The 27,464-nt window shown below is 42.7% G+C and overlaps 1 protein-coding gene across 8 annotated transcripts in view; it reads left to right on the top strand.

The window, feature by feature from the left end:
• The window catches only part of WNT5B (Wnt family member 5B), a 128,783-nt gene that overhangs the window by 84,817 nt on the left and 16,502 nt on the right, over nucleotides 1-27,464 (top strand). For 4 of the 8 annotated variants that reach the window (XM_081957263.1, XM_081957269.1, XM_081957262.1 and 1 more), the window contains exons 2-3: nucleotides 15,339-15,478; nucleotides 17,419-17,666. In XM_081957263.1, coding sequence (XP_081813389.1) covers nucleotides 15,339-15,478; nucleotides 17,419-17,666 — 388 coding nt within the window. Of the gene's footprint in view, nucleotides 1-9,872; nucleotides 10,122-15,017; nucleotides 15,041-15,338; nucleotides 15,479-17,418; nucleotides 17,667-27,464 lie in introns of those variants that run through there. The other 4 variants (XM_081957265.1, XM_081957267.1, XM_081957264.1 and 1 more) reach the window with 4 other exon arrangements.

Raw genomic sequence — 27,464 nt, 5'->3', positions numbered from 1 at the left:
AATTTTCTGTATCCTGGCGCAAAGATTATTTGTAGCAGATATTTTATTTTTGCACCAGGATAGAGAAACTTCTGCCACTGCCTAGGATTGAACTTGCAGCCTCCTGAGTGTGAGGCAAGCATCTTAATAGCATTAGCAATAACTCTTACACTTATATACTGCTCAGTGGTGGGTTCCGAATCCCATTGCAACTAGTACTGTTGCAACGGGGCCGGGTGTCCTCCACATGAACACGTGCAGCACACGCATGGGTTTTACCGTCCAGTGACGCCTCCACAATGCTCCAGCTGCTCAGCGGAGTGGCATGCAGGCACAGTACATGGCATGCACGGAAGCGCCAAAGAGTTTAAAGACAGGAAGAAGCGGGGTGGGCCCTCCGGAGCACCGTACCGGAACAGTACCTGGTGCTCCGGGCAGACTCCGGTACGGCAGTTTCCAGCCTCTGGAGCCTGGGGGAAGCAGTTTTCACCCTCCTGGAGGCTCAAAGAAAGCCTCTGGAGCCTGGGAAGGGTAAAAACACCCCCCTGCCCCCATGATGCCAGTGGGAGGCTATGCCCACCATAGCCCACCCAGCAATGGGGCAGCAAACCTGTTGCTGCAATTTTTGAAGCCCACCCCTGCAAAAGGCCGCCACTTTCAACAGGAGCCCCAAAAGCAAAAGGGAAGTAAGAACCAGGAGAGAAAATAAGAGTGATTATTGCGGAGGCCCTTTAGTGGCAGGGCCTTAAGCTGAAAAGAGGAGCTACATACAAAGCAAAGTCACAGAGCTTTATCAACCTGACCTATATCAGGGTCAGCCGGAGACCAGATTAGTGTAGATTGATCAAGAGAGGCTAAAGTTCAATAGGCAAGCAGGCACTGTTCTGCCTATCAGAAAGTGAATCATAAATCAGATCATCTAACCAGGGTTTCTGACCTCAAGGTGAGACATCAGCCGCTGTTTCCAGACTAGCCTCCAGTGCTCTCCAGTTTACAAGTTTGGGATGGGTTTTACTTTTTTTTTTTTTTTAATTGATTTGGATTTCTCGGTAAAACTCCACCTAGCCCTTCAACAGAGGGATATTATCAAGGTCGCATGAAATGTTAGTATCATTTTGGTAAGGCCACGCTTGGAATATTGTGTCCAGTTTTGGTCACCACGATACAGAAAAAGATGTTGAGACTCTAGATGAGGGTGCAGAGAAGAGCAACAAAGATGATTAAGGGACTGGAGGCTAAATCATATGAAGAACGGTTGCAGGAACTGGGAATGTCTAGTTTCATGAGAAGAAGGACATGGGGAGACATGATAGCAGTGTTCCAATATTTGAGGACATATAGAGCATGCCTGTGTGTGTCTGTGTGCCCATCTCTTCTCCAAAGCACCTGAAGGCAGGACAAGAAGAAAGAGATGGAAACTTATTCAACCTAGAATTAAGGAGACAGTGAAAATGGCTTTCCTCCAGAAGTTGTAGGTGCCATTTGTTCAGAATGGTATAGGTCCGTGATGGTGAACCTATGGCATGGGTGTCACAGGTGGCAGACGAAGCCATTTGTCAGGGCATGCAAGGTGTTGCCCTGTCAGCTGGCCAGCGCGCATGCGCACGCTGGCCAGCTGATTTCAGCCTTCTTTTGAGGCCGTTTTTCGCCTTCCGGAAGCTTCCCTTAAGCCTAGAAAAAACATCAAGAACCGACCCTATGGGCAAACCGGAAATTTGGGAATGGACTTCCGGTTTGCTCATAGGACCTTTTTTCACCCTCCAGAGCCGGAAGGACCCTGAAGGCTCCGGAGGGCGAAAATCGGCCCTACAGACAAACCGGAAGTCACCATTCCCAAACTTTCGGGTTCCATTTTTTGCCCTCCAGAGGTTTCAAGGAAGCTCCTGAGGCCTCCAGAGGGCGTCTGGGGGGTTGCGAGGAGGCTGTTTTCGCCCTCCCCAGGCTCCTAGAAAGCCTCTGGAGCCTGGGGAAGGCGGAAAAAACTGCGGCAAAAGCGGCGGGGAGGGTCACTGATCACCGCGCATGCCCGTGTGCTGTGGGGGGTCCACACGCATAGCATTATGGTGTGGCATGTCGGTGCACGACACTCCTGTTCTTTGGCACGGCAGCCAAAAAAGGTTTTCCTGTGTGAGCTGGGGTTGGACTAGAACAGTGATGGTGAACCTTTCTCTTATGGTGTGCCAAAATTATGCATGTGCATGCTATCGCTTGCTCCCGTGTGCCCACACCAATTCAATCCTCCCCGCCCACCTGCACATGCTTGTGTGTCCTCCCGCCCATGCACGCACGCATGACCCCCCCAGGCTCCAGAGTCTTTCCTGAAGCCTGGGGAAGGCTGTAAATGGCCCCCTCCTGACCCCCCCTGGAGGCCCTCCAGAAGCCGGAAATGGATCGTTTCTAAAATTCTGGTTGGCCCATTGGTAAGGTGACCAACTTTTTTACAATGAAAAGGAGGACAAATAAATTGAAAAAAAAATATCGTAAATAAAAGAAATATTTTATTCATTGCAACAATAATACACTAAAATATGATATATGCATAATAAAACATTTGCAACATTTTATATTGTAATTATGCTTACATGCCTGTTAATTATTATTTAAATGAGTACTTTTCCATTGAATTAATATTTTTTGTCAATGTATCATCTTCTAACAATATTTTGGAAATATCTGAACAAGAAATATCCTTCATATTGAATTTTACGGCAAATGCTGCAGCTAGAGTATCAACATTCAATCTCAATTTCTCACTTGTCGAAAAATCATTGGCAATTGAAAAAAACTCTTTCAACTGCTGCATTAGTTCCAGAGCAGCACAACGTAAATTGAACAAGTATAAATAAATGTTCACATGGAATATGTTCATTTTTGAAATGGCTGAAAATATCCACCCATCTTTTATCAATTTCAACATGTTGATTTTCCCATTGTATTAATTTTTCAGAATTTAAATATACATTCAGTCTTCTAATTTCTTCAAAGAGACAATTGTTGTCTATTTTAATGTCTAGCATTTCTTTAGATAAAAATTCAACACAAGATTCAATATCTGTTGAATATACTTGCGATGAAGTAAAAAAAACACCATTAAAAACTGTTTAATAAAATACGTCATATAACGCGCAACATATTAGCCTTCAAATATCAAAAAGGAGGACATGTAGGAGGACACTTTTCGAGGGAGGACAGAACTTACAAAAGAAGGACTGTCCTCCCTAAAGGAGGACTGTTGGTCACCTTACCATTGGGGCCGTTTTTTGCCCTCCCTAGGCTTCAGGAAAGCCTCCGGAGGCTGGGGAGGCCGAAAAACGGCTCCAACAAGCCAACCAGAAGTTCAGGAACAAACTTCCGGACCTCCAGAGGGCCGGGGGGGGGGGGCGTTTTCACCCTCCCTGGGCTTCAGAAAATCAGCTGGCTGGTGTGCGCATGTGCATCGGAGCTGATGACTGGCATGCCAGCAAATATGCCTCCGCGTGCCACAGGTTCGCCATCACGGGACTAGAAGATCTCCACGGTCCCTTTCAATTCTGTTATTCTGTATTCTCTTTTAGCTAAGATTAAAGTACAGGCAGGAGGATTGCCTGATTTTTGGTTGCAAAACTCTGGGGCCAGTATCTTACATTGTGAGTCACTTACTTCGACAGAAAAGAAAATACGGAATAGGAAAAAGAAGCACCGTAACCTGCGATAGTAATTTCTAAGCTTGTGGTGCCTAATTCTAAGCAATTACAAAAAGAAATTGACGCATCTTACAAGAATGTTTTATTCTATTTAATATAAAAAGTGAGTTTTTATTCTGGTTTTGTTGTTAAAAATCCTGCTATTTTAGTAAAACACAAATCTGTTGTTGTTTTTCTCGATCTATGAATCCTTGTTAAAATCCATTTTGGCTTCATCTCAATTACAGTGAAGTGTTTATAGTAGCATTTGCTAGCATTTATTAATCAACATTCTTTATTGTGTTAATACAATAATACAATAGTAGAGTTGGAAGGGACCTTGGAGGTCTTCTAGTCCAACCCCCTGCCTAGGCAGGAAACCCTATACCATTTCAGACAAATGGCTATCCAACATCTTCTTAAAGACTTCCAGTGTTGGGGCATTCACAACTTCTGGAGGCAAGCTGTTCCACTGATTAATTGCCCTCACTGTCAGGAAATTTCTCCTTAGTTCTAAGTTGCTTCTCTCCTTGATTAGTTACCACCCATTGCTTCTTGTTCTACCATCAGGTGCCCTGGAGAATAGTTTCTTCTTTGTGGCAACCCCTGAGATATTGGAACACTGTTTTTTTCCTCTCTTCTCCCAAGCATTTCTGCTTACACTTAAGCTGGCTAGGATCTCGTGTTTCAGTCACAAAAGGTGTCACATTGGAAGAGTGCTTTAAACTATCTGTGGAGATTCTCAGTCATCCAGGTCATGGTTGTCCCAAAGGTGCTAAATCAAAAGGATTTTGGTTTTTCCTTGAAGATGTTTCGCTTCTCATCCAAGAAGCTTCTTCAGTTCTGTAAGCAACTTTGAGGCAGAGACCCAATTATCTCGGTTTGTCCTGTATAAATTGCATATACATAAATATAGTAATGCTGTATATCCTGCACCAGCAGTTTTCAGACTTGGCAGCTTAAGATGCGTGGATGTCAATTCCCAGAATTCCCCAGCCAGCATATAAAACACTATTCTACATCCTCCTTCCTCTTGATTAGAATACTCTCTGTACTGTGTCATGATTTTAAAAAACTTGATTTGAAATTAATTGGAAACAGAATACTCATCCACACATGTATGTAAAGTTTGCATTACTATCTTCCATTCATGCTAATAGTTGAAAAACTGTAGCATCATGTTTTAAGGAGGCAAAGTCTAACACAGATTCAGTTTTTTATCCCTAGGTAAAGAGTATGAGACTATCCTGCTTTTTTAGAATGTGTTTGAAATCTTAATCAGATACGTTATTTTAAAAAAAACAAGATACTAATCATGGCAATTAAAATGCAGTAACAACAATAAGTGTCCTGAGAGAAAGGACAGAATTATCTTTTATATGAGCAATGCATGTGAAAAATCACTATCCTTTTTTAAAAAATATTTTTATTGTTTTATTATATATACATACATACATACATATATTCATACATATACATACATATATGTGTGTGTGTGTGTGTTGCATCTGTGCTGATAAATAAATACATTTGCAAATGCAACACAAATGTAACAAGGACAACATAAAAAAAATGGCTTTCTGCCTGGATGGCTCCTAGGGTAAGCCAAAAGACAGAAAAGGGAAGCAGTATGCTTCCTCCCATATTTGGGCATACCAGGGGTTGTGACGTAATACATACATATATATATTTATATATATATATATGCGATAATATCGATCATCTTTACAATGTACATTATCTTCCATTATAGTATCGATTATACAACCACCAATAAAAACACCATCTGTTTTTCTTTCTCATGTAGACCCTATTTCATCTAATTCCACTCTTCTATATCAGTCATTTAACCAATTGTAGAATAATTCCCATGTTGTAAAATAATCCGAATCTTCTTTTCCTTTAATTTTTAGGGTTAACCTATCCATCTCTGCACATTCCAGATTTTTTTTTTTTTATTATAATATCATCTGCAGGAGTTTCTGGGTTTTTCCAACATTGTGCATATACAAACCTAACTACTGTTAGGATACGTAAAACCAAATATATGTTACCCTTATTATAGTTTTCTTAAAGCATGCCCAACAAAAATATTTCAGGTTTCAAATCTATTTTAAAAAATCACTATCTTAACAAGCAGAATAAGAGATACAGAATAAGGAACAAGAAGATACTAAATTAAACCTTTGCTCCAGAAAAGTCCTGCCAATATCTACTGTTGTGTCCTTGGTGCTTTCTGATCTTGGTTTAGGGGTGGGTTTCTGCGCATGCACAGTTGACTAAAAAATGTTCTGCACATGCCCAGAAACATGTCAGCAACGGCAGAAGAGACCGTGAACCAGTTTGGGGGCGTGGCTGGCCTGGCTTGCTGCGGGTTCTGCGATCCAGGTCAAATCACCGCTACCAGTTCAGCTGAACCGGGCCGAACCAGGAGCACCCCACCTCTGGCTTGGTTGTATTCTTACAGATGTTTCATTACCCAACTAGATAACATCATCAAGGCTAGAAGGGAGTGGGGTTTATGCTACCTAGTTGGCTAATGAAACATTGGCAAGAAAACAAGCTCAGAGAACCCCAAAGACCACACAGTTGAATCCTGATCTACATGAATTTCTTTTATGGGAATAACTACTGCATCCATGTTATCTAAAAGATAAAATATGGAATGAAAGATTCCATTGTCGTCTGCTTGGTTACTGTAGTGCTTGAAGTTTTAAAAAAAAGCAGGATTCAAATACAGCTCATTTGGGTCTAAAAACATTCTGCTGGAGGCAGAAATGAGCAACACATTCTCCCTGAGGACAAGCTGTTGTGCAATTCCTTTATCACTTCATCTCTATGTTGTCATTGGTATCGCCACCAAAATCTTCAGTGATGTCAAAATAGGATACTACCATATAATCTGTCTTGTCTGGTAGAAGTTTGAGGAATAATATTGAGACTTTGAAGACAAACAAGTAGGAATGAAAGTCCTATCCCAAAACAAGTAGTCAAGCAACAGCTTCCAGGGAAATTCCATTGCACACGCAATCCATGCAAGAAAATAGCATGGGGTGTGAAACTTTCTTGGTGGCATAGTCCAGGTCTGATTGGGATCTACTTTGACTGGAGGAGGTGAAAAAGAGTGGTGGCTGTGGATGATGGGGGGGGGGGGGGGGGTAAGCAGATAGTCAAGAATAAAAAAAAATGTGGGCTTTAAACCAGAATGTATGTTGTATCAGGATGACTCTTGTATCAGGCATGGCTTCGCATAATTCACTACACTAATACAGATTAGCTGTCTTGAGGAGGCCTGCTAAGAGTTCCTTCCTTCTCATTGCAAGGATTCTGGGACTTGGATGAGTGGCAGATCTTCTCTGGGGTGCCCCCATATTGTGGTGTGTGGGGATGTGTTAGTCTAAAGCAGGGGTGTCCAAACGTGGGAACTTTAAGGCTTGTGGATTTCAACTCCCAGAATTCCCCAGCCAGCCAGCCAATGCATGGTGGCTGGAGAATTCTGGGAGTTGAAGTCCATAAGTCTTAAAGTTCCCACGTTTGGACACCCCTGCCCTAAAGCAGGGGTCGGCAACTCGCAGCTCTGGAGCCACATGTGGCTCTTTCATACCTCTACTGCCGCTCACTGTCGTTGGTCGGCTGCACAATTGATAGGGCTTTCAGTTAGGACAGGTAGAGGAAAAAGGACATTACCCTAGGAGGAGACTCTATGGTGGGGGACCGGGCTTCCAGTTGGTTCCAGATTTGATTCGGGGGGGGGGGGGGGGGAGGCTTCTGGTTAAGACCTTTGTGGCTCTTTGAGTGTTTAAGGTTGCTGACCCCTGCCCTAAAGTCTTGGAAGGCATATTTTTTACTTGTCTTCAAGAAGGTTTGTGAAAACTTTGTGTAACCTTTCAATGAGCTTTTGATTTCAGCTGATAGGTAAACACGACTCCTCTCTACCTGAATATTCTTCTTATATCATTAATTCATTAATTTACTATTTCTATGTCTTTGGTTGGTTTGTTCTCTGTTGCACATTGCCCAAAGTCCCAAGATTTGAACAGTTAAGAAATAGGGTAAATACATATTTTCCCCATGTTCAGTCTTCCTCAGCCCAGTGCCTTCAACATGGCCAAAGTCATGGTTCAGCACAGTGTTTCTCAAACTTGGCGACTTTAAGTCCTGTGGACTTCAACTCCCAGAATTCCCCAGCCAGCTATGCTGGCTGGGGGATTCTGGGAGTTGAAGTCCACAGGACTTAAAGTCGCCAAGTTTGAGAAACACTGGTTCAGCACAATCGAGAATTCTGGGAACTGTAATGTGTGAAGGACACCCAATTGGAGAAGCTGTCTTTCAAGTCGTGAATTGGAGTTTGGTGTGCCAAGTTAGTGCTAAGCAGTTCCATGAACTTTAATGGCTTGTGAACGGAAGGATCTCCAGGAGTCAGCTCCCGTTACTTGTCCCAGCTTCTGTCAACCTAGCAGTTCGAAAACACGTACAAAATGCAAGTAGAAAAGCAGTGACCACCTTTGGTGGGACGGTAACAGCGTTCTGTGTGCTTTCGGCTTTTAGTCATGCCAACCATATGACCACCGATACGTCTTCGGGTGCAAACAAACAACAGCTTTACTGTAGCAGTAGATTGGAAAAAGGAATTGCTTCAGTGGCCCCTGAACTGCTGAACTGGGTGATTGATGATTGCTCCTGCTGCTGTTTAGGAGATTGCATACCTTGAGCATAAATATGCGGGTTGCAGACCAAGAATCACTGAAGGGGAAAGTTGGGATGGGGGTGAAAGGGGGAGGCAACAGGTTTGAACCTGTTGGCTAAAGCTCAGGTCACCTTCCACAGATCCTTGGCCAGAGGGCTGGTCTGGGAAAATGTCCGACTGGAAAAAAACCGGTGCTGAGAAAAGAAAAAAGCAAATAGACACAGGGCCAATTTAGGAAGATGGGTATCCTGGCCTAAGTGGAGATGTTTCTGCGGTCACTTGGTCTCTGTCTGGTCTCAGAGGAACAGGGAGGGCACCTAGAGAGATGAGGAACAGGAGTTGGATCTATTTTTCTTGGCCGTCCAACCATAAGCTGCTATTCTGCAGGAACGCAGCAACTTTTAGTCCACACTGACTTATGTATTGGGTATCAGCCTTTTGAGGTAGACCAGCTCAAAAAAATAGAACAATAGGATTCCATAAATGTTGTAGAGTGGGATATCAGAATCTTGAAAGCCTGTCGGATTTTCTCTCTCCCCTCCAAAAAAATCTAATTTGTTATTGTTAGTTGCGAAGTCATGGACAACGCTCCTCCAGGCCTTCCTGTCCTCTACCATCCTCCAGAGTCCGTTTAAGCTCACGCCAACTGCTTCGATGACTCCATCCAGCCACCTCATTCTCTGTCGTCCCTTTCTTCTTTTGCCCTCCATTTTTCCCAGCATTAGGCTCTTCTCCAGGTAGTCCTTCCTTCTCATTAGGTGGCCAAAGTATTTGAGTTTCAGCTTCAGGATCCGTACTTCTAAAGAGCAGTCAGGGTTGATATCCTCTAGGACCGACCGGTTTGATCATCTTGCAGTCCAAGGGACTCACAGGAGTCTTCTCCAGCACCATAGCTATGAAATATATGTATCTACAAAAGGTAATTTATACATGGATAGACAGCACATCCCTACTTACCTTTCCCTAGTTTAGAAAACTACTGCCACAGGGAATGGTCAAAGAACTAAGCTGGATGCAATAGCACATGCGAAGGATATGGCTCCAATTGTATAAACAATTGTATAAATGTAGAGACCCTCATTAGAGACACTTTCAGTTGGCAGGTAGGAAATGTTGGTGTGTCGTTGTTAGTTGCCGTTGTGTCCAACCCTTCGCCACCCGTGGACAATGTTCCTCCAGGCCTTCCTGTCCTCTACCATCCTCTGGAGTCCATTTAAGATCATGCCTACTGCTTCGGTGACTCCATCCATCCATCCATCTCATTCTCTGTCGTCCCCTTCTTCTTTTGCCCTCAGTCTTTCCCAGCATTAGGCTCTTCTCCAGTGAGTCCTTCCTTCTCATTAGGTGGCAAAAATATTTGACCCAAATCTTACACCAATCAAAATTAATGGGAGATATTTTGAGTGTTTTTCCCGTACTTTTTTCTTTCTCAGAACTGGGGATAATCTTTTCTGAGACCTCTTCCCCTTTAATGGTTTGTTCCATTCCTTTCCCATCCCCAAGGCTAGGTCTATATTGCTTCTCATCAACCCACTCTTGGGAATTATGGGTGTTGGTGATGTCACTTCTCTAGAAGGCATAGTGTTGGTGAGCCTTACAGATAAAAGATAAGCTTGACATGAACAACTCCTGAATATGATCTCCTGCTGTTTTAAACAAGGTTAGGTAGCTCTGTGTGTGTGTGTGTGTGTGTGTGTGTGTGTGTGTGTGTGTGTGTTAAAGTGAGATTGATTTCAATGTTGAACCGAGGATTATGCTAGTTTCCAGTTGACTCTCACCCCACTCCAAAGCAGGTAGGTTATCTGTGGCTGTACTACTATGCCATGGTTTGTTAAATTCTGTTTAAGCAAGACATGATTTAGCGCAGGGATTGGCAACTGGTGGCACTTCAGATGTTGCTAAACTACATGTCCCAGTAGCATTGGGGAACCAGAGTTTTCTCTCCTTGTTGGCTACAGTTTCTAAGAACGCCGAGAACTCAACAATATGTATCCTGATATGCCGCTTGTTATTTTTTATTTAGCATTGTAGGAAGTTAGCAAGGACATTTCTCCCAATGGCATGAAACCCAGTTTCTGTGTAGCCTGGGAAAAAGTGAGGGGAAAACTGTCGCGAGCCCCTTTCTTTGTGGTTGGGAGAGGCTGGTTTAGAAACTGCAAGGAAAATTTTTCTCCCAACATAGAGTGGAGATGACATTAGGAAGTGGTGTGCAATAATCTCTAGCCAAGCTTACTTGATCTGCTGTTTGGAGTAGCGAAGCCTTTGAAGTTTGCCTCTTTCCCAGCCAGCAAACCCTCCCAGAAAGCCATTAAACTCAGCTCTGCTGGTGCCAGTCCTATCTGTTCCATCTTGGTTGCTTTTCTCTACTACTACTTTACGTCCATGGACCTCCTGCCCTAAGGGGTGGGGGTGGGGGTGGGGGTGGAATTGGGAGTGTGAAGGCGTATTGTAAGGAGTCCTTTTGAAGAGGAGGTTTATTTTGGGGAGGAGTTGTAGGGAGAGCTTTTATTCCCATGCCATAGAGACCAGGTCATTTCTAGGAAGGCTCTGAATGACAAAGGGTTGCTCTGTTTGATCTGCCTTCCTTGGAGCCTAGGCGGTGCATTTATAGTAGTATAACCCCTAACTCCAACAGGAACAGGAAGTGGAACAGAAGCGTCTCAGGGTGCCCCCTGATGGGCAATGCCATGGCTAGGAATCTTTATTTCGGTTGAGTTTGAGTTAAGGTTGTCTTTTTTTCCCCCAACACCCTTCCTCCCCAAAAGGCTAAAATTAGTTTGGCCTGGATTAAATAGTCCATAAACTTAACTTTAACTACTGATTACTCCTGCGAGTCCCTTGGACTGCAAGGCGATCAAACCGGTCAGTCCCAAAGGAGATCAACCCTGACTGTTCTTTAGAAGCCCAGATCCTGAAGATGAGACTCAAATACTTTGGCCACCTAATGAGAAGGAAGGACTCATTGGAGAAGAGCCCAATGCTGGGAAAGATTGAGGGCAAAAGAAGAAGGGGACGACAGAGAATGAGGTGGCTGGATGGAGTCACCAAAGCAGTAGCTGTGATCTTAATTGGACTCCAGAGGATGGTAGAGGACAGGAAGGCCTGGAGGAATGTTGTCTATGGGGTCACGATGAGTCAGACACAACTTTGCAACTAACAACAACAGCTGATTATAAGTGCATTTGGAATTAAGACCTATGGTCTTTCCCTGACAGTGATTTCTACAAGACTCATAGCTCTAAAGATGATTCTGGCAGAAGATGCTAAAAGAGTATGCAAAAGTTCCATTGTTTACCCTCCCAAACTCTTACCTAGGATGACTTCCCCCCCCCCCAAAAAAAAGTGGTTGTATGAAAGAAGGCATGAGATGTAGAATAGATGCCTCGTCTCTGTAAAGCCAGTGTGGTGTATGGGTTAATGTGCCAGGCAGAGAGCATTTATGTTCAAATCCTTATTCAACCGTGAAGCCCAATGGATGATTTGAAATCAGTTTGTGTAGATGCTTGCACAACCTGCTAAACAGTGGTTCATAAATCAAACCAGTTACGTTATGCTTTCAGTCGTGTTTTGTTTATTTTTGATTAGCATATTATGCAAAAACACAGCCCCCATTTCTTCAGCCAATCTACTTCCCAGGGTGGTGGAGAGGATACAACGGAGACAGGGCAGGGGAAGTGGGGGTGGCAGGTGTCATGTCCCTACCATCAAAACAGGATATGAACCCGAATGTCAGCATCAGCAGGGATCATGATTTGAGTGCCAGAAATTCATCTTTCTTGATTGATGACTTGCACGCCAAATACATAACATGAAGTGGTGGTCAGGTTTTTGGGGATATGAAAGTCCAATCAACAGTGGTTACACAAACCCATCTCCAATGGGTGCGGTTGCTCCAAATGAGCGAAATATAGACCTGTGTGAATTTGCACTTTGAAACCTAGAAGAAACCTAGAGCCAAAAGTTGGATCAATGTCTTTTGCCGGGTATATACTGGATTGATTCACCAAAAATAAAAGCAGGCTAAAAATCAAACGAATGAATGAGAATAAAAATTACACAGAAGTCTTGTAATACCGCCTAAGTAAAATATGTGGAATACATGAGAGTGAGGGCTATTGAAAGACAGATGCTTATTGACAGTTTGACCTATAAAAGCTTGCTGGGGTCTTCTTTTAATCAAAATTAGAAACATTAAATGTTGACTTTTTTGCACTTTACATCTCTTACGGTAGATTAGGGACACTTCCAAGCACCATAGATTGCTAGCTCCTAGCCAGTCAAAAGCCATTGTGAAGTGAGGGTGACTTTCTTTTCTTCTTCCTCAAAGGGAAAAAAATGTAGAAAATAAATGAGGGTTGCAAGCAGAAACTAAGAAGCCTATCCCCTTTCCTAGCTGTATGGAAAATGCTGGACAATTGCTAATAAAAGCCTTATTAGGAAGTACCTTAAATCTGCAGTTTCTGGGGTTTTTGCTAGACTAAAAGATAGAGATTAGAAGTATTGATTGCTAATAGGAAAAGGTTTTTCGGCCCTTTTTTTTTACTGTTTTTTGACAGAGGTTGTGTAATATCACAATGGGCGTTGTGATGTATTATTGGCTTTTCTTGATGGCTAATCTATCACTGTGATTTGTAAAATACCATTTATGGTTTAGCCTTCTGTGGAAAGCTGGACACTGAGGCTTATTCAATAACCCATAATTCTGAATATAAATCCAGCCACAGCAAAGCAACAGGGAAGCTTTAGCATTTTCCAGAATTGCATACTCATTGCATAAATCTGATTAGTGGCAAACTGAACTTGGGCCCATGAAAGCATAAATCTAAACTGAGGTTGCAAGAAATCTGTTTTTCAGATGCCATTAAACTCTTCCACTAGTAAAAAAAAAAAAAAAAAAGACCCAATTTACTAAACTTTCAAAGTGGATCCTTTGCCAACATGGCTAGGTAATCTGTTTTTAGTATGAAACAGCATTATCCTCCAACCCAGATAATAAAGGCTAACACCGCTTCATAAGCAAATATTTCTTTAGCATTCTTCTTGACAAAGGGATGCTCTTTGGTATGGAACCAAACAAAAATAAATCACGAAAGCCACGTTGTTCCCACTTCCTGGTTAATTTTTAAACGGGGCAAGGGTTCACACTTTCCTAGAAATCTTGCCTTTGAATTGAGAATTCCTCCCCTTACTTTCAGGCTGATCCGGGCGGTGTGTAGTGGAACAAGGCAAAACAGCGCTGGTTATTCAGATTAGATAGCCTCTAGTCTGTGTTATGAATCCACATGTCTAGGATTGGGAGACCTGGCATTAACATAGCTTCCTGGCTCGGTATGCAAATGAAGTCCTGGCGGTATGAATGGGAGTGAGTAAACTGCAGAAACGTGGTATGGGAAGCTGATCTCCTTCCAGCTTCCCATTCTTGTGTTTTAGGGATGGAGTTGATGATTAGCTACGAAAGGAATAAGAATAGTTTTCCTACTCCCTCCTTCCCTCCCTCTCTTCCTCCTCCTTCTCCCTCTGTGGTCAGAGCTGATCTAAAGAAATGCTGGTCTTTAGAATATTTGACTGCTCACAATATGCCGTATGATAATTTGGCATCTCCAGAGGAAGCCTGAGGAACAGTTTCTAGACTGAGACCGTGCGATCAATATTGCATATTTCCAGGCCAAGCAACTGTTTCTGCACGCAAGCCGGCAATTTTGATAGAACTTGATTTAAAGTCAGGACTAGCCGCAGGTATCCATTTGACTCTGATGCAAGTGCACGCTAATCCGCAGAGCTTAATAAAGGTGCCAGCAGGATGTTTGCTGCTTTCGCTCTTTCCTGGGCTCCGGTTAGAGATATACACTGTAATCATAACAATTATTGAAATGCCCAGCTAGAGAGAGCATTTTGAATTGTCAGGTGGCCGTATATCTGTCTGAGCTTCCTTCTCCCCCGTTTCGGGAAGGAGTAGCCAGTAATGTTGATTTCTGGAAGGATCTGTGCTAATTGCACAACACTTGGTGCGCGTGTCAGAATAACCAGGACATGGACCTTCTTCTTGGGGATAATTATGGCAGGGGGAAAAAAGAGTCTTGAGCTTCAGGGAAGGAAAATGCAGACTGAAGTGCAGAAGAGAAAGCTAGAAGTTTGCTACACTTATTTATTTTTTTTAAGTCTGGCATACTAGACATTTCCAGTCTCTTCACGTTTGGATGTTATTGGTCATAACAATTTGTTCATCGGCGTGCCAGAAAGAGTCTGAAAATGGGTGGTATCCGCTGTTTTTTTTTAATGGTTGCTTAAAACGGGACGTTGGTGCGTTAACTTGAAAAAACCTAGCGTCCCCCTTGCCTGAAAGAGGGTCCTCTACCTTGAAAACGGCTTCCAAAAAATCATCAGAACATCCATCATACTGGAAAGCCCCCCCCCCTCCCTTCACCTTTCTTGTTTCGCTGGCTTTAACTCAGACCAGATCCATCTCTCCCTTGTCAGCACTTACCCCCACCGCCAGCCCCCTTTGATCTATGCCATGTCATACTTTATGAATGATCTCACCAGTTCCTGGACCCAGAAGATGGGGCGCTCCCTCCCTCCCTCCCTCCCCTGACTCTCCCTCTTCTCTAACCTTGGTGGCAAGGGGGACCCAGGGCCTCTGAGCATGTGCAATGTGCTCCTTTTGAGGGCTTGACCTGCCCTGGGAGGGAAAAGCGCAACTTTTCCCTCACTGGTACTGGCCTCTTCCTTCCCTCTTCGGGCGGGCGGGAAAACTACGGATTTTCCGCCCAACCTGGCTGGGGTTTGGGTGTGGGGGAGATGAGAGCGGGCCGGGTGCGGGGAGTGGGGGGGGGAGAGTCCTTGGCCGGAGGAAGGCGAGGGAGGAGGGGGCGCGCGCCACGAGCTTCCTCAGTCAGAGCCTTCCCCCTCGCCGGACTCAAGCTTAGCCCCCAACCCCCGCCGCCGCCGCCGCCGCCCCTGCCCCTCTTCGCCTGACTCCCCCCCTCCCTCCTGCCTTTCTTGTCCTGCAGGGATCCCAGCTGAGTCTCAGCCTAACCGGGCAAAGGCGCGGGAGCCGCGGGAAGCGCACCATGCCCGGGACGCGACTGCTCCTCCGCCTGGCTCTCCTCTGCGGCTACACGCAGCTCCTGGCCGAAGCCAGCTCTTGGTGGTGAGTGGGGTCGGGTTTCTTTCTTTCTCTTTCTTTCTTTCTTTCTTTCTTTCTTTCTTTCTTTCTTTCTTTCTTTCTTTCTTTCTTTCTTTCCTTTTCTCTCTCTTTCCTTCCTTCTTTTTCCTTTCTTCTCTCTCTCTCTCTTTCCTTCTTTTTCCCTTCTTTCTTAAATCTCTCTTTCTTTCTTTCTTTCTTTCTTTCTTTCTTTCTTTCTTTCCTTCCTTCCTTCCTTCTTTTTCTTTTCTTCTCTCTCTCTTTCCTTCTTTTTCTTTTCTTCTCTCTCTCTCTCTTTCCTTCCTTCCTTCCTTCTTTTTCCTTTCTTTCTTCTCTCTCTCTTTCCTTCCTTTTTCCCTTCTCTCTCTTTCTTTTTTTCTTTTTTCTTCTCTTTTTTCTCTCTCCCTTCTTTTTCCTTTCTTTCTTCTCTTTCTTTCTTTCTTTTCTCTTCTCTCTTCTTTCTCTCTCTTCCTTCCTTCTTTTTCCTTTCTTTTCTTTTTCTTCCTTCCTTCCTTTTTTCTTTTTTCTTTTCTTCTCTCTCTCTCCCTTCCTTCCTTCCTTCCTTCCTTTTCACACACTCTCTCTGCCTTTCTCTTTCTTTTTTCTGTTCCTTCCTTCCTTTTTCCTTTTTTCTTGGTGGTGGAGGAGGAGGCGAGGGTGGAGAAAAGACCCAAGCACCCATAAAGGGATGTCGACATCCTTGGGTGGGTGGGTGGGTGGGTAGCAGAATGAGAGAAAGCGAGGCTCACTTTGAACTTTCTAAAAAGTGCTTCTAAAAATTGTTTTTTCTCTTTAACTTTTCTCAGTCGCCTCGGTTGAAAGAAATCCAAGCTGTTCGCGGGGGTCCAATCAGTGCCTTGCCCTTTGGAAGCCCTGCCGTTTATAAAATGAAATAACTGATTGCGCGTTTCTTTCCCTCTAGAGAATGAGACACTCCCAAAACCTTGTTCCTCCCTCCACCCCCCCCTAGACACACACACACACACACAAACACACACACTTACTTCTTGGAGCGCCCTGCCATCACCTCCTCAACCCTTCCTATTGATGTAGGGAATCTCTTACATGCCCCCAGTATACAGTACAAGGCAACAGTTTGCAGGTAACTTTGCTTTGGAGCAGATTCAATGGCTGCTGGACTGAAGCCTGGGAAGAAGGTCATCTTCAGGACCACTTGCCCCAAAGCCAACCTACCTGGAAAGAGTTTTCCCAAAGCTCACAGTCAAACGAGGCTTTCCTTGAAGAGTATGACCGACCCTTAACTTGTGGGAAAGGTCCTTGGTTGATAGTTAATTCAGCTCCTTAGTTCCAGGACAAAGCTCTATTTAATTATCCATCTCAGGGTGAAGCTGGTGGGATTCAATAAACATGAACCAGTTGGACACTTACGTGGTTGTCCTTAAATAAAGGAGCCTTAGCTTCCTCATTCCAAACTATTCTCTTTGTGTTTGGAAAGGTCTATGGCTTTTTATGTACTGGTTCTGCTGAGAGACAAAGCCTTAACACCCCCCAAAAAGGCATTTCTTGACAATCCCAAAGGTGCTTTTTTTCCCAAGAGGCAACTGGTTTTTCTTTGAAGACGTTTCGCTTCTCATCCAAGAAGCTTCTTCAGCTCTGACTGGATCAGGGATGAAATTCAGCAGGTTCTAAAGAACCGGTAGTGGAAATTTTGAGTAGTTCGGAGAACTGGCAAATACCAATTCTGGCTGGACCCAGAGTCTGGGTGGGAATGGAGATTTTGCAATATCCTTCCCCCAGGAGTGGGGATTTTGCACTATCCTTCCCCTGGATTGGGATGGGAATGGAATTTTTGCAGTATCCTTCCCTTGCTACGCTCACCAAGCCACACCCACAGAATCGGTAGTAAAAAAAAATGAATTTCACCACTGGACTGGATGGTGGGGAATGGAAGGATGTATTTCTTGACAATGTTCTCCTCATTTCAGGTCATTGGCGATGAATCCAATCCAGAGACCCGAGATGTACATCATTGGAGCTCAACCAGTGTGTAGCCAACTACCAGGGCTGTCCCCAGGCCAGAGGAAATTGTGCCAACTATATCAGGAACACATGATGTACATCGGTGAGGGGGCTAAGAACGCCATCAAAGAGTGCCAATTCCAATTCAGGCAGAGGCGATGGAACTGCAGCACAGTGGACAACACATCTGTCTTTGGCAGAGTTATGAGCATTGGTAAGTGAAAGAGAAAGTGAGAAGGCAAAGGACACTGGTGGCCAATCAGAGGTTCATGGATGGTTTGCCTGAAGGCATCTGGGATGGGATGGAAACTGTAAGGACAAAAAGGGTCAGAACAAGTTCTGGTTGGGAAGTATTTGCAGAGGTCCCCAAACTTGGCAACTTTAAGACTTGTGGACTTCAACTCCCAGAATTCCCCAGCCAGAATTCTGGGAGTTGAAGTCCACAAGTCTTAAAGTTGCCAAGTTTGAAGACCTCTGTTTTAAGAGGGAAGCAGCAAAGCTAGATGGAAAGTGGCAGATACTTAACCCTGATGAGAAGAGACTCTTAGAAAAATAAATTGTACACAGCTGAGGAGTGGATTGTTAGTAGTACGAATGTTGCATAAGAGCATGGAGATTCAAAAGTCGAGTGAAACCAGTTGGAATGAAAGTGGTTTCTGGAGCAGGGAACAGGAAAATAGACCCAGCACAGGAATGAAAAGTAGAGCAATTTGGGTGGCATTGCTGTAGAAATAGAACAGCTGTCAAGATAGAGATAGAATAAATAGGGTAGAGACAGAAAATCTGCCTAAGAGTAAGAGGCTACATTTTCATGCAGACCTTGAATGCATTAGACTCCTCAAAACGAGCACTAGTGGGGGCAGATAAATCCCTAATTTAATCCCTAATTAAATTCTGCAATGCCAAATTGAACTGTTGTTTCATCAGAGTTTCAGGCTTGATGTTGTCCAGATGTGAGGAATTGCAACCCCGAGCAGGTCTGTGTTGCTGTAAAATATGTATAAAAGATGCAGTATTAAAAAATGATTGGTCAACAACCTTATTAGGTGCAAGAATTAATGGAAGTGTGCTGATTTCTTGCTGGCCGGCATGATAAACTCTATGAGTTGATGAAGGTTCTGTTTGTTTGTTTTAAATAAGGAACTATTTTGTTTGAGATGGCTTAAAACACTTGGTTTCTCACTTCTTTCAGTTGTGTAGATTAGAGCAGCTACTTTTGCTTTCTGTCAAGAGTCTTGTAAAAGTCAAAAGGATGGAAGGAAAAGCTGTAGTAAGAGCGGTTGGGTAATGATAACATACATATTCCTTTAAAAAAATGCATGATTGTCTCTTGAGGGCAACTTGAGGGCATCTTTTTATCTTTATCAGCATGGGTGCATTTATTTGTTTGCATACTATCTAAATCACTTGCCATGATTATAATCTTCCCAATCTGGGCAATGTTCTTATCAGTTCACCTCTATATTGCCAACTTGAAGAGCTCTCAGAAAGCATTAATCACTGAGTAATTAAAAGTTTATTACTGCCTTTTAAAATGAGATGCGTTGGAGAAAATTCTGATGATGATAATACTGATTGGCCAGCTTTCTAGATGTGTAGCAAAAATGCACTTTGTACTCAATTTAGATGCACACTTTTGAGTATTCCAAAGCTCAGCCACAGTATTAAATTTTGTTTTCACGGCTAGGATCAGGCTCTATCTAATTCGTTGTAATTCACCCTAAATTTAAAAAGCACCTGGAAAGGCAGCTTCAGAAATTCCTTCTCTTTCTTATACTGTGATTCTGTCTTAAGGATAAACACCTGGGGGCAAGAGGTTGAAAGAAGGGGAAAAGTTGCTGTGGGAAAGCCACATGTGGAGATAAAGCATTAAGCTTACATACCGGTATGTAGGTTTCACTCCATTTTTCCATAACAAAAACTGGCACTGAGGAATCTCCTGATTCTTGGCATTGTCTCTGGTGTGCCTCAGGTGGAGTCATCAGACTATGAAAGAAAGGTTGGTATCATAGTGTATTCTGAGTAGCTGAGTCACTTTCTCCCAATCTATAACCCCCTTCCGATGAGTAAACCTCAACTACCAGGATTTCCAACTAGCATGGCCATTGTTGAGCATCTTGGGAGTTGTCCTTGCATCAAAAGGAAAAGGCTTAGCTCTGAGAAGTCCTGCTTTGACAAAATTGGAGCTAGAAGATTTTTTTAAAAGGGTAACAAAATACAATGCCCAGGAATGAAACTAGCAACTCTTAGCTTTTTCTGAACTCCCTTCTTTCTTCCTCTCTACTGCTGGAATGGTTAATCTAGCCAAAATTAGCCAATTACAATATCACCTGAGAACCGGCTTTGTTGAAAAATACCTTTTTAAAAAGCTTTCTGATTGGGGGGCCTTGGGTGCTCTCTGAGCCTGATTGTTCCCCCCCCCCCAGATGTTTCATTACCTGCCTTCCATCAAGGACCTCTATAGTGCAGGAGTCAAAAAGAGGGCTGTGAAAATATCTACAGACCTCTCACATCCTGGACATAAATTGTTTCAACTTTTACCCTCAAAACGATGCTATAGGGCACTGCACACCAAGACAACTAGACACAAGAACAGTTTTTCCCCAAATGCCATCACTCTGCTAAACAACCAATCCCCACAACATTGTCAAATTATCTACTAAGACTGAATTACTATTATTCTTCTCTTCCTTCCTAGTACCTATCTCTTTCCACTGATGACTATAACCATGTTGCAGTATACTTAAAATTTATATTGTTTTATTTGTTTCCTAGTATAATTTGATTGCTTATTCATAACCTATGGCTATCACTAAGTGCTGGATCTTATGATTCTTGATGAATGTATTCTATTTTATTTTTCTCTATGTACACTGAGAGCATATGCACCAAAGACAAATTCCTTGTGTATCCAATCACACTTGGCCAATAAAGAATCAATTCTATTCTATTCTATTCATTATCTGAACTAGGTAACCTCATCAGTGCCGATGACGTTACCTGGTTTGGGTTGATGAAACATCTGCAAGAAAACAACCAGAGGCTCAGAGAGCACCAAGGGCTTCTCATTTCAACCCTAAGCTGCACATATTCTCCTTCTCTGATTAACCTGCCTTGTCTTCTTCCCTTTCCCAAATGGAAGATGTCCTGGCTTGCAGCCCTTGGCAGGAAGGAGGGTTGGGGGAGGGAGCCCTGATAACCGCTTTGCTATTTGCTTTCTCCATGCTGGTGCACCTCCAGGGAAGGCAGCAGGAAGCCCAGCCCTATCCACCACCTTGAGACTTCCCCAGGGTGCCAACTGCTAAGTGGCAAAAGGCACTCATTGACAGATCATTGCAGAATTTGAATTGAGGTGTGAGCTGGCTATATTGTTCTCAGTCCTTTTGAAATGCAACTCTCCCCTGGTCAGAAATGGAGAAATCCGGGCTGAGGTTTGATGTGTAAGGATAATAAAAAGCAAGGTGTTAAAATGCAGCTCCCTCTTTTTCCCCCCCTCCAGCTTCTCAAAAGTAGAAGCCCCGTTAATGGATTTCCCTTAGAAATCCACTCTTCGTCATTCAGGGCTATTGTATTTCGGTTTGATTAATTGTAACGCATTACTCAATCCAGACTGGCACTAATGTTAGGCAGAAAAAAAGGTAACTCCCCAAAGCAGCTGAGCTGGAGCTTCACAAAAAGAGATCAGCAAATAGATAGACTGTATTTTCACATCTGCTATTTTTGCATTATTGTCCCAAGGAGAAGGAGTACAACTTTGGATATTCAGCCTGCCCTTTGACTTTGTGGGTGTGGGTGTAGGCAGGGCATCCTCAGACAATTGCCATGTTGTTTATATTGTGAGTTGTAAATGATTAGAGCTGTGGCACAATGGATAAAGTTACAATGCTAAAGTATAGCTATGAAGAAGCAAACTCTAAGTAAACACTTAAGAGATTCGCATTTGATTATTAGGCAAATTTAGAACTTAACAAGGGACATTAAATGCAGCCTTCCCATAGGGGTAATTTACATTTTTGTTTTTTAAAAAAACCCTCCTATGTGTAGAATGTAGATAACACTGAAAAATGACCCTTTTCCGTGGCCTATCCTGCCATAAAAACATTCACAAGTGAATGTTATGTGTGTTTATTTGGGAGTAAATTCCATTGCCCTGAGTAAGTGCAACCTAAAAGATGGAGTGGTAAAAGGGCGGCATCTCCTTGGGGTCTATTAGGGGCTGTAGAGTGATGTTGGGCAGAGTTAATGCCAGTAGCAGGTGGAGTCAGAGCCAGAGCCAGAAAATGAGCCCACCATATGCCTTTTTTTGTGTTCTTTCCTGCTCAGCATGCAACTGAGTAGGGATCAGATGGGTCTTGGTGCAGGGCTGAACTCTGTGGGCCACACAGTTTAGCAGGGCCCCCAAAACTTTCAAATGTCTTTTTCTTTCTTTCTTTCTTTTTTTCAGTCTGTCTGTCTTTCTTTTTCTTTTTTCTCCCTTTCTTTTCTTTCTCCTTCCTCCTTTCTTTCCTTCCTTCCTTCCTCTATGTCTCCCTCTCTTTCTTTCTTTCTGTCTGTCTGTCTTTTTTCTTTCTTTTCTTTCTCCTTCCTTCCTTCCTCTATGTCTCTCCGTCTCTCTCTTTCTCTCTCTCTCTTTCTTCTTTTTCTTTCTTTTCTCTTTTTCTTTCCTTTCTCTCTCTTTTCTTTTTCTTTCCTTCCTTTCTTTCTTCTTCTTTCTTCCTTCTCTTTCCTTCCTTCCTTTCTTTCATTCTTCTTTTTTCTTTTCTCTCTTTCTTTTCTTTCTCCTTCCTTCCTCTATGTCTCTCCGTCTCTCTCTTTCTTTCTTCTTTTTCTTTCTTTTCTCTTTTTCTTTCCTTTCTCTCTCTTTTCTTTTTCTTTCCTTCCTTTCTTTCTTCTTCTTTCTTCCTTCTCTTTTCTTCCTTCCTTTCTTTCATTCTTCTTTTTTCTTTTCTCTTTCTTTTCTTTCTCCTTCCTTCCTCTATGTCTCTCCGTCTCTCTCTTTCTTTCTCTCTCTTTCTTTCTTCTTTTTCTTTCTTTTCTCTTTTTCTTTCCTTTCTCTCTCTCTCTTTTCTTTTTCTTTCCTTCCTTCCTTTCTTCTTTCTTCTTCCTTCCTTCTCTTTTCTTCCTTCCTTCCTTCCTTCCTTCCTTTCATTCTTCTTTTTTTCTTTTCTCTTTCTTTTCTTTCTCCTTCCTTCCTTCCTCTATGTCTCTCCGTCTCTCTCTTTCTCTCTCTTTCTTTGTTCTTTTTCTTTCTTTTCTCTCTTTCTTTCCTTTCTCTCTCTCTCTTTTCTTTTTCTTTCCTTCCTTTCTTCTTTCTTCTTTTTTCTTTCTCTTTTCTTCCTTCCTTCCTTTCATTCTTATTTTTTTCTTTTCTCTCTTTCTTTTCTTTCTCCTTCCTTCCTTCCTTCCTTCCTTCCTTCCTTCTTTCCTTCCTTGTAATTTAATACTGCTTTAATAGCATTAAGTTTGTTCTTCTACAGCAACAAAAATGGACAGCCCCCATTGCCCATTGGAGGTTAATATTGAACACTCTGGAGAATCCTGGTTTAGAACTTGGGCTGAAGTCCATGAAAAATTAGGCTGACGTTTGTAGTGTGCAGCGGGTTGAACTAAAACAGGCAGACATAGGTTCAAGTCTCTACTTCTCTTAGGTAGAAAATCAAAATCAGAAATTGCATATATTGACAATTACTGTTAAAAGCAAAATCTCCTTCCCCCTCAAAAAAAAATTGGCTTATTCACCACCATTCAAGCCATCCTGCTTAGTTTCTGAGCCCAAACAAAGTTAGAAGAATGTACTGGAGTGGAATATACCAGGAAGTTAACAAAAAAAATCCAGAAAATGACAAAACTCTTCTACATTATTTCTAGTAAAACTAAACAGAAATGTCCATAAAGCTATGTAGACTTGAGGTTAACTAGAAGGAGACAGCTGTTATGCAACAGTATTATATTTTCTCTCAATGAACATTTACAAATAATGGGAAAAACATGACTTTACCATTTTATTTGTATGCTGCTTTTCTGTTAAAATGTGCGGTCCACCCCTCCCTTTTTGTCACTAGTGGTATATGCATATCCCATGCTAAGACTATTTTTGTTCCCTTATTTACTTCTTTCTCTAATGGTTGATTGATGAGAAAATTTTGCATTGTACTTTAAGGTGGAAATCTGTCCCTTATAGTGCAAATGCTTCATAATGATCCTGATGCTACAGCCTGATGTTGGTTCGACAGAGTTTTTAGGGGGGGGGGGAGAATTGTCAAAGCCATGATTTTCACCATTTTAAAAAAAAATCAGTGTTTGTCCCCAAGGATTAATTCAGAGGGGGAGAGCAAATAAAGTCAAAAGAAGCTTGTTTCAAATCCTGTCCATGTTCCATGTTTCGTAAAGGACTATAGATTTATTCTAGATGCGTTAAAAGGTAAACGTTCCCCTCGCACATATGTGCTAGTCGTTCCCAACTCTAGGGGGCAGTGCTCATCTCTGTTTCAAAGCCAAAGAGCCAGCGCTGTCCGAAGACGTCTCCGTGGTCATGTGGCCAGCATGACTAAACGCCAAAGGCACACGGAACGCTGTTACCTTCCCACCAAAGATGGTCCCCTATTTTTCTACTTGCATTTTAGTGTGCTTTTGAACTGCTAGGTTGGCAGGAGCTGGGACAAGTAACTAGAGCTCACTCCATTAAGCGGCGCTAGGGATTCCAACCACTGAACTGCCGACCTTTCTAATCGACAAGCTCAGCGTCTTAGCCGCTGAGCCATCGCGTCCCTTGTAAAAGCGTTACATGAAATTGGGTATAGTTGATCTCATTAACAGTTTTCTTCAAGAGCTTTCCCACAGTTGGATATTCTCTACCGTAAAGATTGCAAGCTTTCCTCCTGCCGAGTTCTTGGGGGGAGATCAGTTGGGAGTTTCATGCTCTTAGAGCCCCAAGTTGGCAGGGACCCCCGTTTTTCCTCTTTCTTCTTTACATTCACTGTCATTCTTTCCCTCTGAACTAGAATGCACATCGCCCTTAGCTTTATTGTGGCTTGGTTCGCTTTTGTGTGTGTGTGTAAAGCATTGTGTAAACCCAGCTGTTACGGTTTATGAACCCCGTTGGAGCAATCCCTGCCCTGGTGTGATATGTGAACTCGTCTTTTCTCTTTTGGACATACCCATTCCCCCTTCCACCCCATCCCCATTGTTCTTTTTTCACTTCCTTCCCACCCAGCACGATGCTGCAAAAGAGACAAATTGCTCTTGCCAGAGATCCCTACTAATTGTTTGCAGAGGGCTTTTGAAATTAGTTTGAGGATGAAGTTAGACCGGTTGCCCACTCTTGCTCTATTTGGCTGTTCTACCTGCTTAATTGCTATAAGGACATAAATCTTCCTTAGAAGAACTTTGCCGCATCAAATTGTTGGCCTGATTGCTTTTGTCTGCGTTCTCCTCCTTGCAGTGGCCATCTGGGACACGGATGGTACATCGCCTTCCTAGTTGATGATTCCTCAGAGTCAGCTATTTTGAGGTTTATGGTCACTTCATGAGCAATTGCTTGATCGGAATCTCTAAACTGATGTTCCAGGGATCACTCTTCCTCTGAAGGTTCTTTGGAATAGATTTCTTTTTTACTCGACACGGCGAGGAATTAGATGACCCAACAGCAGTCACAATAAAACCACAAGATGGAAGCAGGTCGTTTTATGTGTTTTAGCTGTTATAAAGAGTTCTTGTTTGACCAGAATTGTGTAATGATGCCAATAGCTGGACAGATGCATGCAGCACTGTTTTAAATAGTGCTCATGCTTTCCTTTGTAAAGCAAATCCAATAAGAATTTCTGTAAGTCAAATCAAATTTAAAAAAAAATGAGAATATAAGGGAGCAGCTGATGGACTAATGCAGTGATGGCTAACCTTTTCTGGACCAAGTGCCCAAAGCATGGGTGCATGTGCAAGAAAGCGTGTGAGACCCGAAGACCAGCTGGCCAGCAGGAGGGGCACATGCATGCATGGCGGAGCTGAAATGGGGTGATGCTCACATGCCCACTTAGCACTGCATGCCACCTCTGGCATAGCTGCCAGAGGTTCGCCATCATGAGACCAATAGAATCAAGAAGCTGCCAGTCTCTTTACTGCCAATTCCTCCCACAGGTTTGAAAATCTTGACTTCTTGGGAGGAAAATTTGGGAGGCTGCCTTCTTATGGTTCTATAAGTTAGTTAAGTGAGAGATAGGATCCTATAGTAGGTACCCTGAAAGTTTAGAGTACGGGTAGTCCTTGACTTACGACCACAATTGAGCCCAACATTTCTGTTGCTAAGTGAAACATTTGTGAAGTGAATTTTGCTCCATTTTACGACCTTTTTTTGCCACAGTTGTTAAATGAATCACTATAAGGTTGTTAAGTGAGAATCATAGTTGTTAAGTGAACCTGGCTTCCCCATTGACCTTGTTTGTCAAAAGGTCACAATAGGTGATCACCTGACCCTGAGACACTGACGCCATCATAAATATGTCAGTGGACAAGCGTCCAAATTTTGATCACATTACCACGAGGGTGCAGCAACAATCGTAAGTGTGAAAAACAGCCATAAGTCACTTTTTTCACTGCCATTGTCATTTTGAACAGTCACTAAATGAACCGTTGTGCATCGAGGACTCCCTGTACATAATACAAATCTTGGCTAATTGTGACTATTTCGATACATCATTGTGGAGGCCTCCCCATGCATTAAAGGAACAAATTCTGAGATCCCTTTAGAGTTAGCTATATGTGCTGATTCAAAGTTCTTGTAAGATGCTTGTTAATTGCAATTTTTGGGAGCGAAATGTGGTGGATCTGGGCAAGATGGGAATACGATAGGATTTATAAGGGCTGAGCATGCTGGTATCAGATAGGTTACAAATTATGAGGAAAACTGAAGTGAGGCATCTGATTTAAGAAACTTATCTCTGTAAGCTGGAGGCAGAAACCATGAAGAGAGGAGCCACAGTGGAATTAAATGCATTGATATTTTTCCCCCCATCCATGTTTCACTGTTATTTAACAGAGAGAGACAGATTCGGTTTCCCAACCTGAAACTTAACAAGATTTCTCCAGGCAGTCATTGACTTTCTACTCAACAGCTACCCTGTTTCCCTGAAAATAAGACCTCCCCGGATAATAAGCCCAATTGGGCTTTTGAGTGCATGCGCTAAAATAAGCCCTCCCCCAAAAATAAGCCCTCCCTGAAAATATTGCAATACAGCAGCAGCCATGACGTGACCACGCACTCAGAGTTCCTGTGAGTGAGGAGAGAATATAAAGGAGAGAACATTGCACATAATGTTGAATAAAATATATCAATGAAATAGTACTGAATATAAAAAAAAAATACTAGCCTAAGATGGATTCCCACCTCCTTACTATTTTGTGGTTATGGCAAATAATCACAAAAAGGGTCTATTTGTGGCTGGCCCACCTAGATCAGTGTCAAGTGAACTTGAAGAATCACTAGATATCAGGAAGGTAAGAATATATCTATTCTGTGTAAAGGACTAGCTTTGTAAGGTTATTCAGAAGGGCCATGAAAAAAGTCTTTGCAATTTCCCCCCAGTCATCCGGGCAATTCGTCAAGGAAATAGAGCTTTTTTTTTCTACTATTGTATAGTTGTCTTTTTGCCTCCATGAGGCTGGTTAGGACTCTCTTGGTCTTGCTTTAATCACTATCTACGTTTGTTGGCAGTATATGGATTTTCTGAGTTCTAGCTATCCTAACTAGCACCGCTAATGTGGAATTTGAGAGAAGTTCCAGCACCACAGTTCACATTCTTGCAGCGCATCTGGAACTTAGTTGAGATTGTTGCCAATTTGTTATACTTGTTAAAGATAATTCTCAGTTATTTTGTCCACACAGTTAACAACCTGATCCTAATGTAATTATATCAACCCAGTGACTGGAATTCATTTATCAGAAATAGTTTGCCAAATCAGTTTATTGGATAAACCACAATTGGCTGTATTATAAACTACGGTTGAGTAAATCTACACA

This window comes from Natrix helvetica, assembly GCF_964273705.1.
Source record: "Natrix helvetica genome assembly, chromosome: 6".
Taxonomy (NCBI): domain Eukaryota; kingdom Metazoa; phylum Chordata; class Lepidosauria; order Squamata; family Natricidae; genus Natrix; species Natrix helvetica.
Note: the sequence above shows the minus strand (reverse complement) of the source record. Positions and strands in the feature narration are given on the sequence as shown.